Source organism: Onychostoma macrolepis, chromosome 09, assembly GCF_012432095.1.
Source record: "Onychostoma macrolepis isolate SWU-2019 chromosome 09, ASM1243209v1, whole genome shotgun sequence".
Lineage (NCBI taxonomy): Eukaryota > Metazoa > Chordata > Actinopteri > Cypriniformes > Cyprinidae > Onychostoma > Onychostoma macrolepis.
The window spans coordinates 5,166,577-5,183,626 of NC_081163.1; the positions used below are offsets into that span (position 1 = coordinate 5,166,577).

The following is a 17,050-nucleotide window of genomic DNA, read 5'->3' on the forward strand; positions in this document are numbered from 1 at the left end:
CTTAAATAACTAGTACAAACGAACAGGCAGTGACGCGGGCAGCCCGCGGGTCTTTCGAGTCAATGCGGAAGCGGCCAGAGGTGTAGGAGCAGGAAAACCAAAACGATTGTAGTAGGATTGTAGAAAACCAATATTTACTCTTATTTTTTTAATCCCACACAGCCACTAAACATTCATTTAAATCATCATGATTTTGTTGGAAATCAACAATCGGATCATAGAGGAGACTCTCACCCTGAAATTCGACAGCGCGAGCAACGGGTAAGAGGAAGATCTTCCTGTCTGAGACACAACTCGCATCAAACATCGCTCATCTAATGCATGCATGCTTTGACACGAGCCATATTTTCTTTGCATGGATAAAATTACACGATAACGCACGCTTTGGTGTTGGATTGATTTTGTTTTGTCAGATAATTTGTGGATTGTCGAGAACTGAAGCATCCTGAATGGGGTGTGTCCAGTAGGATAGGTCACGTAAAAACATTATTTTTGTGTGAGTGTGACATCAACGTGTCAAGTGATTGCTGAAACGGGTCTCTCGGGTGATTCGGACCATTGCACGAGTCGCGTTCGGCTGACCTGATTTGTAAAAATGTTTAGTCCCAGTAAAGACCAGACACTTCCTGTTTATGCCTCCGTGTGAATGCATGTCTCTGCAAGAACAAGCAAAGATCAGCGGTTCTTTTAGGCCCTTCAATGCACGATGAAGTAACAGATTCCTTGGGAACTACTTTCCCCTTCATTCGTCTCCAGTATGTGGCTTTGCGCGTGCTCCACGCGCCTGCTGTGACTCATCATCAGTGCATATGAATATGTTTTCACGCTGTTTATTTTTTTTTAGTTATTTTATTTTAGTTCAACTGAAAAGTCATGAAATGGCTTATTGCATCTGAATGAAATATTCAATATTTCACAAAAGTATTACAGTTCTGTCATTACAATCTGTCATTGTTTACATTATTACTGTGATGCTTGATTCTGATTGGTCAGTCACGGCATTCAGGTAAAATATTTCTGAATGATGTCCATTGTCCATGATAACACTGTATAAATGCCATTTTAATATTGTTTAAGCTAATACAATTATTTAAACAATAAGTATTTTATTATTCATAAAATAAACCACCTCAGCTTGATCACCTTGGAAGACTGTCCATTATCCCTTTACTTGTTTTTTTTGTTTAGTTTTTTTTCATTGGGAAAATGTTCTCTGGATAGCCGACCATATAAACTCACAAAACAATGTTTTCTTTTTGTTTAGGAACAAGCCTGAAGCAGTAGATGTTACGTTTGCAGGTAAGGTCGAAATATGAATGACCTCAGCAGTTGGAGTCTGTGTTTCTGTTGTCCAAACGTTTGGTCCAAAAGATGACAGTTTTATTATTATACATGCTTGTTAATGATGATACAATAACAGTAATGTTTGTTTTACTGATGATTGACATGAGATCTCTCTCTGTTTTTGCTACAGACTTTGATGGTGTGCTTTACCACATCTCCAACCCCAATGGAGACAAAACTAAAGTAATGGTCAGCATCTCTCTCAAGTTCTTCAAGGAGCTTCAGGAGCACGGCGCCAATGAGGTACGAGAAATAATCTCGAAACCTGTCAAAAACTGTATGTGCATTTGACTATAAAATCAAAAGAATAATCCAAAAAAATTGACTATATCTCTATACGAAATATACATTACCATTCAAAAGTTTGGGGTTTGTAAGATTTTTAAAATGTTTTTTAAATGTTCACCAAGGCTGCACTTTATTTTATAAAAGAGAAAGTAATATTTGTGAAAAATGGTTTCTATTTCAATATATTTTAAAATGTTACTCCAGTCTTCAGTGTCTCATGATCCTTCAGAAATCATTCTGATTTGCTGCTCAGGAAACATTTGCTATTATTACGAATGTTGAAAACAGTTGTGCTGCTTAATATTTTTTGGAAAGCGGCAATAGATTTTTTCAGGATTCTTGGATGATTAGAAAGTTCAAAAGAGCAGCATTTCTTTGAAATAGAAATCTTTGTATCATTAAAAATGTCTTTACTGTCACTTTGCACAATTTACTGCATCCTTACTAAACAAAAGTATTCATTTCTTTAAAAAAATAAAGACCCTTGACTTTTAAATGTTAGTGAGTTATTAAAACGTTTTCTTTTTGATTTTAGGTGAGATATGATCTGGACACGTTTTTGTGAGATTTACCGCTTTACGCTCTCCATTTAGAGAAGATGCATACTTACTGAGCAATTGAACTAGTAGGTTGCAAGATTGCAGCTGGTTTTTGTGATGTTCGTAGTGTATAAATTGTAATTCTCGTCTGTTTCGAAAATACAGCTAGATTTCCTGTGGACACTTATGCAATGTGACGTTGCAGACAGGAATTTTATTTCACTCGTTCTTTTGGGTCATTCTTACATACTCTTTTCGTCTTGTGATTTTACATGATTCAGTCCACGGTGATCACATTTTAATCACCATTTAAGGGTCTAAATGACATGCGTCTATGTGAAACAGGAAGTGCCTATGACTCACTTTGGATAGAGGAAGTCACATGTTTTAAATAAAGAAACATGAGTTCGTTGTTTAGTAAACGTTGCCAGTGGTCAGGTCATTTAGTGATAAGCTGTTGTTTTAAGTCGAATCAGTTGAATTATTATTTGCAGGCATAGTTCAAGATCGATGCAGTTGCGCCTGCAGGATTTGGAGTCAGTGTATTGAGAATATGAATGGATTGTTTTTAGGGCAGGATTTTCATGGGTCTTGAGGGTTCATGGAGTTGAGGTTGATGGGTGGCCTTTTCCCTGCCAATGCAAATAAATATTCAAAATCTGTTCCAGCCTCATTCAGGACTGCCAATGTAAATCAAATGAATGCAAATCAGAGGAACATCCTGCAGAAATGGCCCTCAGCTTCCTGTCTGCACACAGATACAATCTCTCAGACAAAAATGAATTCAAATACCTTTGCTTTGTTTTTTTTCTGGGAGCTGTTTTATTTGTTGAATCCTGTCTTTATTCTGTGACATTCAGGCTAAAATAGGTGATAAAATACAGGTCGCTCAGAGCATGTTAAAAATGGCAGGAATCAAACAAGCCAGTGCTTGTCGTTTTATACATGGATAGTTGACATGAAGTAGTTGTTTGGAAGTTAATGTGTCACAATTCGATTCAGTTACGATTCAGATTATCGATGCATCTTGATGCTTTTTTTTTTTTTTTTTGCTTTTTTTCTCGATGTGAGACTACTTGGTACTTTCAAAGCAAAAAATTCTTTATGGATCATAACAAATATACTTCCAGTATCTTTATTATTAAAACAAAATGAAAGAGATTTGTATTTGTTGTGTTTCAGTTGCTGAAGCGTGTTTATGGAAATTTCCTTGTGGCAGCAGAAGACGGTAAGCCAACCAGTTGCTGTTTTCATTGCGATTCTTACTGCAAGAATTTTGGTTTGATGGTTTGTTGTTGTTCCTCTCTGAAGGGTACAATATTTCACTGCTCTTTGACCTGGAGACTCTTCCACCCAACAAAGAGGAGATGATCCACCAGGCAGGCATCCTCAAGAGAAACTGCTTCGCTTCCGTCTTTGAGAAGTACTTTAAGTTCCAGGAAGAGGGTCGTGACGGAGAGAGAAGGGCTGTTGTCCATTACAGGGATGACGAGTCTATGTAAGCTTCTTGAACTTACTTCAGGACAGTAGGGCTGCAACTAATTTCAGTAATCAATTCATCTAGTGATTAAAAACGAGTTCTTTAATTTTAAATTAGATTCATTTTATTGGCAAACATTATTAAAAATGTGCAAGGCTATAAGGAAAATGTAAATCTACGAGTGTATGCAATTTGCTTTGTGTAAAACAATTTAATATTGTTACAATATAAATAGCATAATATTAATATAATTAGCTTAAAATCAGCAATATAATTAGCAATAAATATTTTAATATAGTTTTACATTATTAAACATCTTGACACTTTGAAAGTAGAAACTGAGTGGTAAAATCTTTTAAACATAAATTTATAATTAAAATAATTTATATTAAAATAATTAATTCCGCTTAATTAATTCAGATAAACTTAAAATATATTTGAAAACGTCATGTGAATTTATTGTATTATAAGTCTGATTAGATTAATTGGTATTGGGAAAACAAAACAGAAATACTAAAGTTTAATTTAGATCAGTTTTGCATCTGTTGCACAAAGCTTGCAATCCAGCTCGTATCTCACCTGTGTTTGTGTCTCTCTTGTCACTGGCTTCAGGTATATCGAGGCTAAGAAAGACAGAGTAACTGTTGTCTTCAGCACAGTGTTCAAGGATGACGATGACGTCATTATCGGGAAAGTGTTCATGCAGGTTTGGTCATTTTATCTCGTTCTCAGGTTCAATCTTGACCATTTCTGTGCTGCCTCTTGCTGTTGACACGTGCCCTCTGGGTGTTTTGCAATCCAGCTGTTTTGTGTTATGGTTTCACATTTAAATGACAAGGTTAAACCACCGAACGTCAAGCAATGCTGTCATTTCTGTATTTATAAAATGAGATGGAGTCATATAGACTGACCTCAAAACTTATAAGCTGTATGCTTCATTTTATATCACTAACATATGTACAGTAGCCCCAAAAAGTATTTGGGCAAATAGGCCACAATTGAAAATGCATAAATATGTTTGCATTATTTAAAAATATCTTTGCAAAGGGTATTTCTTTTAAATAAATATATAAGCAAACACTAACTTCCAACAAAGTTTGTATATAATGCAATGGCATTATGGCCTTTTTAATGTTTTGAGGGCTACTATATGTACATTTAAAAAATAATAGTTTTTTGCTGATGTATAAAAATATCTAAAGATTCTTGAAACAAGATAAATTTACACGAGAAGCAACATTGAATAAGATTTTCAGATTTGTTTTCATAGATGGTATTTTTAAAATGTATTTTAGGAAAAAAAGTTCTAATTTTATGCAGTGTTTTTTCCTATAAATGTATCCCGTTTCAAGGATTTTTAGATATTTTAACTGCAAAAGAAGACTTAAATATGTATTATTTCCTCAGTGTATATGCGATTTTAATTGATCACAATACAGTAAAAACAGTAATATTGTTAAGTATTATTACAATTAAAATAAATGTTGTCTTCGGTTTCTAACATGGAATAAAAATGTTAATTGATATTTTGCCTTAATTCAGATTTTTTTCCTCATAATTCAGATTTTTCTCTCTCAATTATGTTTTTTTTTTTTTCAGAATCGTGAGAGATAAATTCAGAAATTTGAATTTTGAAGAAAAGTCAGAATTGTGAGATAAAAAGTCACCGTTACCTTGTTTATTATTATTCTGGTGCAGAAACAAAAAATCTGTATTGCAAGAAAGAAAGCTAGAATTACGAGAAAAAAGTTGCAGTGACCTTTTTTTTTTATGTATGTTGTTTTATTCTATGGCAGATGTGGGCTTCCATAGTTTTGTACTTTAATATATGTTATAATGCAATAATTTTTTTTTCTGGAAATGTTTGCTTTTTTTATAATCCAGTGAATGAAATGCTTTACAAATAAGGGCATTTCTAGTCTAATTTGACTACTTTCATAAAATCACTCACACATCATAATGTCAGCAGTGCAAACCACCACCAGAACAGCTGGGGTGTGTGTGTTAACAGTGGTGTTTTGGCAGTCATTATGATGACAGGACAGACTGATGCCTGTGTTTCTCTGTGTTCAGGAGTTTAAGGAGGGCAGGAGGGCCAGTCACACGGCTCCTCAGGTGCTGTTCAGTCACAGAGAACCTCCTCTGGAGCTGAAGGACACTGACGCCGCGGTGGGAGACAACATCGGCTACATCACTTTTGGTTTGTATCATGAGGTCACATACACATAAACATTCATTTAGTGTCTTTTACTTGCAAAAGTGTTCATTTCAGACCCTGGTTGAACACTATAATCAACCACAGCTGCTAGTTGGAACAAAGTTAAATACAGACTCTCATCAGGTTCACTTGGTAAATGGTATTTTGGATGTTACGAGGCCAGAACAAAGTGGTGCTGCTTACCTGTGACAGGTGCACTTTTTATTTGCATTCGGATCAAAAGAGCAAACGCCCAGCTTCTCTTCATGGCGGTTACACAAACCTCTTAATGAATTAAAAAAGTGCCACACCCTTTTATCAAAGCCAGCAACATTTACCAGCGCTACTCCACTTCAGTTTTTCATGCAACCAGGAAGCATCTAGAAACATGCAATGTTTGCTGAGTGCTTATTTAGTTTTGTTTTATTTGTTCATTTAATTCTGGTACCCTGCAGCAAGAAATGCAGAGCAGCAGTAACTGAAAATACTAATCTTTGTTACACATTATTTTATTAAATGTGTTTAGTTAATAAAATTGATCTTATACCTTTAGTATTACACATAGACATCAGTTCTGGTTTAAATATGATAGATTTATATAATAAACCTCTATAAATAGTAACTGCCCTGCAAAACGACGACTTAAGTTTTTAATTAGTTTTTTGCATACGTTTTCCAGTTTAAATATTTAACTTCTTTGAAACAGGATACAATTACATGAGAAGCAACACTAAATAAGATATTAAGTCCTGTTTTAATAGACTCTCTGTCTTTAAGTGTATTTTGTCTTATTGTACTGGCAGGTACAAATACTTTAGTTGCAGTAAAAAATTTTAATTGTATTTTTATGATACAACATAATATATATGTGACCACAAAACCTGTCATAAGGGTCAGTTTTTTGAAAATGAGATTTATGCATATCATCTGAAAACTGAATAAATAAGCTTTTCATTGATGTATGATTTGTAAGGATAGGACAATATTTTGCCTGTTTGAAAATCTGGAATCTGAGGGTGCAAAAAAAATTTGAAATATTGAGAAAATTGCATTTAAAGTTGTCCAAATGAAGTTCTTAGCAATGCATATTACTAATCAAAAAGTAAGTTTTGATATTTACGGTAAGACGTTGACAAAATATCTTCATGGAACATGATCTTTACTTAATGTCCTAATGAGTTTTGGCATAAAAGAAAAATTGATAATTTTGACCCATACTATGTATTGTTAGCTATTGCTGCAAATATACCCCAGCGACTTAAGACTGCTTTTGTGGTCCAGGGTCACATATATAAAATGTATTAAATTAATTATTACCTCAACAACAAAAAAATATATATACAGCATTTATTTGAAATAGATATCTTTTGTAACAATATACACTACAGTTCAAAAGTTTGGAGTCAGTAATTTTTTTCTTATTGACACTGAAAACTGTCCTGTATATTTGGTTGAATAAATACAGCCTTGATGAGCATAAGAGACTTTAAAAAAACAAAAAAACATCAAAAATCTTACTGATTCCAAACTTTATATGTAGGTTACCCAAACATGTCTCAATTACAGTAAGTTTCATATTATATTTAAAATAAAAATACTGATATCATTTCTCAACAGTGCTGTTTCCTCGACACACCAACGCCAACACCAGAGACAACACCATCAACCTCATCCACACCTTCCGGGACTATCTGCACTACCACATAAAGTGCTCCAAGGTGAGACCCTCCTCAGAAACCCCTCTTTGCCCAACATCGACTCTTTGTGTTTATGAAGGGTTGAACGAGGGCCCTTGAGTTTGTAATGTGAAATTGCAATTGCTTTGTAATGTGCTTCTCAGTTTGCATACTTGTCTTTCAACCATTCAGCCCTTTGTACGGCCAGATGAAAAGAGAACTGCTATGAAGTTAATCTTGGGAATATAGGTGTTTTCTACTCTCATAGGTGTGTTTTCTCTCGTTTTAGGCTTACATCCACACTCGTATGAGGGCTAAGACCTCGGACTTCCTCAAGGTGCTCAACCGTGCTCGCCCGGACGCTGAGAAGAAAGAGATGAAAACAATTTCGTAAGTGCTGTTTCACAATCATTAGTATTTCACACTTGTATGAACCGCACAAAGTCATCCAGATCTTTGAAAATTAAATCTTTTTCTCATGGGCATTTTTCCAGTAGAGGCGGTTGATTTGTGCTGATGTTGGTGCATATCTCTGGGTTTTATTGAACACCAGAGGCGTGTGCTTGCAAAAGATTCATTTGTGATAGTGTGTGTTTGAATTTTCATTAATTACACTGAGGCGTTGCACCATTCGCTGTCTCTTAGAGGCTGATCATATCAGAGCAGATTATCATGTATTTTCATATTGCTAACTTAGCTGGTTGTTGTTTGAGCTTGTTTAAACTGAAATGTGGCCAAATGCTGCGGATACTTTCCTGTCTGCTTCTCCAGTCTTCTCTGGAATCAAAGAAAAAATCTGTATTTTTTCCTAGTAGGTTGGAGCCAAAGAGAAATAGATTTTTATCTATAATGTAGAAACATTTTGAAATAGACCAGCCATGTGCTCTGTTTTATGTCACTGTGCTTTTAACTTGGAAAACAAACTTGTTTAATGACTTCCTAGTGAAGGTCAACACTGCACATAATACTGAAGAAAGATCCGCTGATTGGAGAAGTTGTTGTTGCCACTGAAAAAGAGCTCAACAGCAACCACCCACTCCCATAATGCATTGTGAAAGAAAAGTCTTATCTTAAACATTCTATATATTTTGCAATAAACTTCTAAAATATGGCATTTTATACTTAAATTATTCTTCATTAAGTAATTTAATTTCATATAGATTTTTGTTTTCAGTCAAATTCAAATGTTGTGATTAATTTCAGAGCTTGTTGAACTCTTTGAAGATTTTGTTAAATGTCTCTGGAAAGATGCATTTAGAATTTAATTTAAGAAATGTTTCCATAACCAAGTTGCTAGTCACTGTTGACCTCTATAGTTCATAAAGTATAAAACCAAACACTTCTTGGTTGTAGTTTAGAAACAAGATGTTTTCCTCAATCAGTTAATATTTGCACAGTAAAAACGACCTCCTTAGTCAAAGAATTCACAATGACTGGAACGTGAAGTGCTTCTCTGTGTCATCAGACTTTAAAGATTCTTGGGTAACACTTTTCAGGAAGTTTTCATTCGCTAACAGTTAATGCATTAAGTATTTTTAACTAACAATGAGCAACCATTTTCACAACCTTTATTAATATAGAGTAATATATATTTCCACATGATGTTTATAATTAATTCATGTTTGTTCATAATGCATTAGCTAATGTTTATTTATACAGCTTTAAATGTAAAAAAAAAACAAAAAACATATCATTATATGTAGAAATAGTACAAAGGTCCCATTAGGTGACATTGGTTAATGCATTAACTAACATTAAGCAACAATGAGCAATGCACTTGTTTTTTATTAATCTTTCTAATCTTTATCTAAAAGATATTTATTAAACTTTCATTCAAACTATTCATTGTCAGTTCATGTCAGGGTCATTAAATAATATAAACAGATGCAACTTTTGTTTTTAAAAATGTATTAGAAAATGTTGAAATTGACATTAAGGTTAATAAGTGTTTTATGTTAGCTAATGTTAACAAATGGAAACTTATTGTAAAGGGTTATTGTAGAAATGAATGGTCATTGTTAGTTTATGATACCTAATGCATTAACTAATGTTAACAAACTGAATCATTTTGTAAAATGTGCTATTGATTTTATGACTTAAGTGTTACAGATTCATCCTTAACTATAAATCCTTAAAGGGGACATTGGATGCAAAATTCACTTTCACATGGTGTTTGCATATAAATGTGTCTTAGCATTCACTCTTTTTTTTTTTTTTTTTTTAATCCCCCCCCCAAAAACCTAAACGGTCTCAATTATCATGCCATTTTGGTTTTCTGAGCAATATAACGTTATACTGCTTCCACGTTTTTACAGTGTTGCGTGTTATAACAAGTGATCGACCGATATTGATTTTTTTTTATTACCGATACCGAATATTTGCATGTTTTTGTGTCCGATAACCGATATGCAGAACCGATATTAATTTACTGTTATAAAGTAAATTAAAGACTGAGTGTGAAGTAAGTCCATGCTTCACTTTGGTTTTTCCTCCTTTCAGTCATCTTAAAAAAAAAAAATGTTTTGAGAATTAGCAGTCTTTCATTGTTAAATTTAATCTTCATATTACAACAATAAAAAAAACATTTTATTTATAAAAAGGATCAGCAGCAACACTAATATTAACAATAAGCAAAATAAATGTAGAATTTCTAATGTTTTCAAATGGAGAAAATAAAGGACAGGAGTCATATCAACTTAGCTTATAAACCTACTAAAACTGTAGTTTAAAATTGTTTAATAGGCTAAAGAGTGAAGAATAATTCCCTGGATAATGTTAATTCACTGAATAATATTCTCTGGAATATTGGAATATAACAAAACATTGTATTTTATTGCATTTCTCAACTGGCATGTTATATCAGAATTATTAAGAGTTTTTGTTGTTCTAGAATCTAGCTTATGAAATGCCTGCTGACAGCACGGTTTATGCATGTACACAGAACTATAGGCTACTCAAACTGCGATCGATCGCAGAGATAATAAATAATTAATTTCCATAGAGTTGTATTTGTTTAGATGTTTATTAGCGAAATAATGGTTATATAGTAAATGTTAACATAATTTAGGGTGCATATTATTTAATTCAGGCGAAGTTATGTCTTTATTGGGACAGACTGACAGATTATCTTATGTGACTCTATTTCTATTTCGTCTCTATGTGACTCTATTTCTATTTCGTCTCTATGTGACTCTATTTCTATTTCGTCTCTATTTCTTAGAGACAAGCTGCATAAACTAGGCCTACATATCAGGTATTAATGTAAAACATGTAATTTGTGCATTCATGGCTGTAATGTTAAATAAAGTTTAGTAACTACAGTAAATCGAGTACCTGTGCACGCTGTTGTTGTCTCGTCTCCCCTCAGACGCGCTGCAATGGCTATGCTGCATGCAATTCTCAAAACTGTTTATCGGTGAATCCGATATTACAAAACCGATATCCGATTATGGAAAAATGCTTAAATAACGATATATCGGTCAATCTCTAGTTATAACCAATCACACACGATTCCGTTGAGTTTATGATTGCAATGGCCAATCAGAGGCGTTCAGATTAGTCTGCTGAAAAATCTGTTACTGCTTTTTGAATAACTGAGGAAATGTAAGCATTATAATTAATAACTTACAATGTTTCGATTAAATTGTAATCATGTTAAATACAAATTCAGTCATATTAAAAACATTAGGCTTCTTTTAGCTTTACACTGGAGTTGGTTCACTTTCCGGCAATGAAACTAAGTAAATAAACAATTAAATTTGCACAATAATATTGTGTATTCGCGATCTCACAGGCTGGCGATATGACAATTGAGCATATCGCTCAACACTACAATGCTGGCGTTTTGTAGTTGGATGTAAAAGTGAACATAAGAGTTTTCATTTTCTCCTGACATAAGAGCCACTGAGGATGCAGTGGATTTGTTTTGTTTTTGATGGTTGCGCACCACAGAGTATGCAAAAAACGGAACGGAGGGGTGGGGTGGGCAGTGGCTCATTAGCATTTAAAGAGACCTGCACCGAAACTGGTTGCTGTGAACAGAGATGTTTTTGACAAGGTAAAAATGTTGTTTTACATGACCATTGAGGAATTTTAACCAAAGTATATTGCAGACATTTCACGAATACCCTAAAGAATCATACCAACTTGTGAAAAATGGGCATCCGATATCCCCTTTTAAGAATCATTAATTGTAATTCAGAGACAGTGATATATTTTTTTAAATGTAATTTTTGTTATATTGGCAATTTTGGTTATTATGTATATGGGTAGTTGATGAATCAATGTATCCTATGGTGTAAAAAAATAAATAAATAAAAAACCTCTAACGTTGAAGATAAACCTCTCATGCTGTTTATAACTCTAATAATGAAGATATATTTTTCTCATGTTATTTGTATGTTATTTTTTTTTCTACATTTTTGCTATGTCACACCATAGGACACAGTCCAATTTATGTATACAGTGTGCGCAGAATTATTAGGCAGGTTGATATTCTGGTCATATTTGTTTTCCAAGAACATTTTACCAATTCCAAACCACATCAATCTTAATAACTACTATTGATTTTGTATTTAATAATTTATAAGTGATATATAATTGTCCATGAAGGCTGATAGTCAGAAACTTCTTATTTCAGGTGTGCAGAATTATTAGGCAGGTTTTCCTTTACAGATAAAATGAGCCAAAAGAGATTGAACTCAAGAATAAAGTTAAAAATTATTAAATGCCCATGAGAAGGATGCAATACTAATGCAATAATTGAATTAGCAAAGTTAAGGCTTGACCATTGGGCAGCGAAATGCTCATTGGGTCAGCACGGTCAGAAAAAGCAGGTGGAGAGGAAAAGACACGTTAACTGCAAAAGAATTAAGAATTAAGGTGAAGAATTAGTTGAGAAACCATCAGGAACCATTTAGTCTCCAGCGCCATCATGTTCCAGAACTGCAACCTTCCTGGAGTCTCCAGAATTACAAGGTGTCAGGTTCTCAGAGACTTTGCTTGGGTAAAAAATTATTTAAAATGGCCCTCACTTAATAAGAATAACATGCTGAAGTGTTGTGAAATACATGAAGACTGATTTTGTATAGAATTTATGGACAGATAAGTTGTGAGTGACTCTTGAAGGACCAGCATCACATCCTCTTGTGCCACAGTTTGAAGAATTTATCTTCCAGAATCTGGCAGTAAGTTTTAGGAGCTCATTTTTAATCAATCCTGCAAGACAGACTTTTCAGGATAGGAGATGAACTAAAATGAGCTCCCAAAATGTACTGCCAGATTCTGGAAGATAAATTCTTCAAACTGTGGCACAAGAGGATGTGATGCTGGCCCTTCAAGAGTCACTCACAACTTATCTGTCCATAAATTCTATACAAAATCAGTCTTCATGTATTTCACAACACTTCAGCATGTTATTCTTATTAAGTGAGGGCCATTTTAAATAATTTTTTACCCAAGCAAAGTCTCTGAGAACCTGACACCTTGTAATTCTGGAGACTCCAGGAAGGTTGCAGTTCTGGAACATGATGGCGCTGGAGACTAAATGGTTCCTGATGGTTTCTCACCTTATTCTTCACCTTAATTCTTAATTCTTTTGCAGTTAACGTCTTTTCCTCTCCACCTGTAATTTCTGACCTTGCTGACCCAATGAGCATTTCGCTGCCCAATGGTCAAGCCTTAACTTTGCTAATTCTATTATTGCATTAGTATTGCATCCTTCTCATGGGCATTTAATAATTTTTTTAACTTTTATTCTTGAGTTCAATCTCTTTTTTGGCTCATTTTATCTGTAAAGGAAAACCTGCCTAATAATTCTGCACACCTGAAATAAGAAGTTTCTGACTATCAGCCTTCATGGACAATTATATATCACTTATAAATTATTAAATACAAAATCAATAGTAGTTATTAAGATTGATGTGGTTTGGAATTGGTAAAATGTTCTTGGAACAAAAATATGACCAGAATATCAACTTACCTAATAATTCTGCACACACTGTATGTATATATGCATATGTGTGTGTGTGCACTTTTACATTTTCTTGGCATCAATTGTCTGTAGTACATTCTTGCAATACTGATTCTATAGCTATATGTATTTCACTGTTTGACCTGTGAATATGAATGTAACCCTCACATCATCTGTCCAGGGGCAAGACCTTCTCCCGTTAAGGACATGATGTGCAATCCCGAGACCAGCATCCGTGGACTCCATCATACACCTCTGGCCAGTGATGTCGATCCTCCACCTGTAATTTGCACCTCAACAGGGAGACGATTAAATTCCTTGCTTTGCATTTATAGGATAAATGTTATTTGTATGTCGGATAAACGTTTTTTTGATACGCTCTTATGTTTCATTGCGTAGCTCTGTTGTCTGACAGTGTTTTATTGACATTAGTTATGCAGTATTTTCCCTTTCCTCTTTCCTTTTGCCTTCTTTGTTTCGCCAAATGCATCAATATTGGACATCATGAAATGGTCATGAATAAACCCGTCTTCTATACAAGAGATTCTTTGTCTGTTATTTGGGGTAAAATCACTGCATGCATGCAAAAGTTTGGGGTTAAAAAATGCAGATACGAAAAAAAAAAGTTATTGAAAAAGTCTCTTATGCTCACCAAGGCTGCATTTATTTAATCAAAAGATACAGTAATATTGTGAAATATTATTACTATTATAATTTTATTTGAATATATTGTAAAATGTAATTTATTATTTGATGAAAGATGAATTTTCAGCATCATTACTCCAGTCTTCAGTGTCACATAATCCTGTCACATGATATTTTTGTGGAAATCATGATACATTTTTTGTTCAGGATCCTTTGGTGAATAGAAAGTTTAAAAGAACAGCATTTATTTGAAATAGAAATCTTTTGTGTAATTATAAATGTCTTGCTGTCATTTTTGGTCCACCCTTGCTGAATGTATTATTTCTTTCAGAAACAAACATTATGACTCCAAACTCTTGATTGGCAATGTACATTATAAAATAACAACGCTGAGCAGAAAATGAAAATCATGCATGTTTTAATGTGGCAAAGGAGATTGCTAAAATAGTCATGGTCATCACAAAGACAAATTGAGCTATACGAAGGAAAGACAGATGAAGAAAGACTAATGCTGATTAGGATGAGGAAATAGAAAGTCACTCGTTCTCCTACATCTCATCTTGAGAAGCCTCCTCCTCCGCATCGTGTTCAACAGGTTACTTCTGTTTCCTCCACCAACTCATCTTCCTCTTGGTTGTTTTGCTAATGCCCTTTACACCTCCAACTCCATTTCTGCCGCTTCCTCTTGCTCATCTTTCCACTTTTCCAGTGCCAACTCCGTTTGTTGTTCCCACTCCTCTTGCTCATCTTTCGCTTTTTCCATCGCTAACTCCAATGCTAACCCCATTTGTTCTGCCGCTTCCTCTTGCTCATCTTTCCACTTTTCCAGTGCCAACTCCGTTTGTTGTTCCCACTCCTCTTGCTCATCTTTCGCTTTTTCCATCGCTAACTCCAATGCTAACCCCATTTGTTCTGCCGCTTCCTCTTGCTCATCTTTCCACTTTTCCAGTGCCAACTCCGTTTGTTGTTCCCACTCCTCTTGCTCATCTTTCGCTTTTTCCATCGCTAACTCAAATGCTAACCCCATTTGTTCTGCCGCTTCCTCTTGCTCATCTTTCCACTTTTCCATTGCTAGCTCCATTTGTTCTGTTAACTCCTCTTCCTCCCCAAAAAAGTTGATGATGGCTTTCTTGAGTCCGATGGAAGGAGCTGGAGACAGAAAGCTGGAGGTTAGAGTAAGTCTTTAGTTATTCATTAAGACATTTACAGACATCCCACCTCTCCCGGAATGAAATATAATATCGACTCCCTGACGCTCGCGAATTATAAACAATTTACAGTAAATCGAGCGTGCGAGAGAGAATCGCTATTTCCGCCTGGTATAAAGATGTTGATCCGATAATGGTCAGCCAAGTGGTACAATATTTACCTGCTGTGATAATGCGTTTACATACACATTTTTAAAAATCGTTTTTATCGTACCTGTTTTCCTGGTGTTATCAGTGCGTCTCCTCCTGTGACTGCTTGCAGTCAGATTTCATTTTATTTAGTGATCATCACTTTCACTTTCGATTCACGAATAATGAATGTACAAACGGGTGTTTATTCTCTGGGGCCATTTCCTGGAAATGGGTTTGGTCCTTATGAATCAGGTGCCTGTTACAGTTTGAGAAAGTCATTTAGCAAAGATTTTTAAAATAAAGTGTTTAAATTTCAATACATTGCATCGCACAAGCTAAATTAACAAATTATAATATTATATGTTACTGGATGACAAAACTAGTCTTAAGTGTCAATTTTTCGAAATTGAGATGTATACATCATCTGAAAGCTGAATAGATAAGCTTTCCATTGATGTTTGGTTTGTAACGAGATACAACTATTTGAAAATCTGGAATCTGAGAGTGCAAAAAAATCGAAATATTGAGAAAATTGCCTTTAAAGTTGTCCAAATGAGGTTCTTAGCAATGCATATTACTAATCAAAAATTAAGTTTTGATACATTTACGGTAAGAAATTTACAAAATATCTTCGTGGAACATGATCTTTACTTAATATCCTAATGATTTTTGGCATAAAAGAAAAATCGACAATTTTGACCCATACAATGTATTTTTGGCTATTGCTACAAATATACCCCAGCAACTTATGTTTTAAGAACAAAGTTCGGGAGGAGCACGTCAGATACTTAGCCTAATTAGACACAAGTGGTACGCCATCAGGCTAATTAACACAAGGGTATAAATACAGCTGACATACCTCCTTTCTTTTGACGGCTAATCAGCATCCGGTCTGCACCTTTTGCTATTACTTCACCCGACTTTTTTCCGTCCAAACAACGAGACCCATGCTGGGGATCTTTTCGGATCCTCCGGCCAATCTGCCGGCCCCAGGATCGGTATTTTTCCCCCAGACACGGCCGCCGTGCTCCTGGCTTCGTCGCGGCCGCTGCTCTCAGCTCAACCAGCCACACACTCTCTTCCACTGGCGTCACTTCCATGCTCTTATCATTCGGATGCAAAACAATTCCTCCAATCGGGAATTGGATCGTATTTAAACATAAGCCAAACGCTGATTAATTCCGACGCACCGTTTCTCGGAGGGTAAACAATTGGATTCGAACGATCTTTTTCGTCACCCCGCAAACCAGCCAACCTCACTCTTAAATCCATTTCAGCAGCCATAGATCCGAGAAAAGCCCGAACTCGCTTCGCTCGACACCACCATTGTCCCGCCCAACACCCGCGAGCGTCAGGTCGCAGCAGCCTTCAACGAGCCTGGGCCGCGCCCCAGTTCTCACCGCAGCAAGCCACACTCGCTTCCCGCTTCGGCTCAGCCTTCACCGCGGCTCTCCCGGCCGCAGCGCCGCATGCAGCCGGGCCTCTAGCATTTGTTTCCAGATGCTAGCGCGAGGAGGCCTACGCTAGAGGCGCAAGCATCAGTGTTGCCAAATAATTCTTAATTAAAATC

At 35.3% G+C, this 17,050-nt stretch overlaps 2 protein-coding genes across 2 annotated transcripts; one reads left to right on the top strand and one right to left on the bottom strand.

Annotated features, from left to right (window-relative positions):
- Positions 1 to 32: 32 nt before the first annotated feature.
- On the top strand, positions 33 to 14,035 carry arpc2 (actin related protein 2/3 complex, subunit 2). The gene is made up of 10 exons (XM_058787034.1): positions 33 to 261; positions 1,265 to 1,299; positions 1,475 to 1,587; positions 3,354 to 3,399; positions 3,483 to 3,669; positions 4,264 to 4,357; positions 5,725 to 5,851; positions 7,466 to 7,566; positions 7,814 to 7,914; positions 13,677 to 14,035. Exons 1-10 carry the CDS (start codon positions 188 to 190, stop codon positions 13,696 to 13,698), a joined length of 900 nt encoding a protein of 299 aa, XP_058643017.1. The 5' UTR covers positions 33 to 187; the 3' UTR covers positions 13,699 to 14,035.
- Positions 14,036 to 14,541: 506 nt separating this feature from the next.
- LOC131546911 (cilia- and flagella-associated protein 251-like) lies at positions 14,542 to 16,927 on the bottom strand. Its single transcript, XM_058787035.1, has 2 exons — positions 16,340 to 16,927; positions 14,542 to 15,289 (listed from the first exon to the last, which is right to left on the bottom strand). Exons 1-2 carry the CDS (start codon positions 16,578 to 16,580, stop codon positions 14,793 to 14,795), a joined length of 738 nt encoding a protein of 245 aa, XP_058643018.1. The 5' UTR covers positions 16,581 to 16,927; the 3' UTR covers positions 14,542 to 14,792.
- Between the last annotated feature and the right edge of the window lie 123 nt (positions 16,928 to 17,050).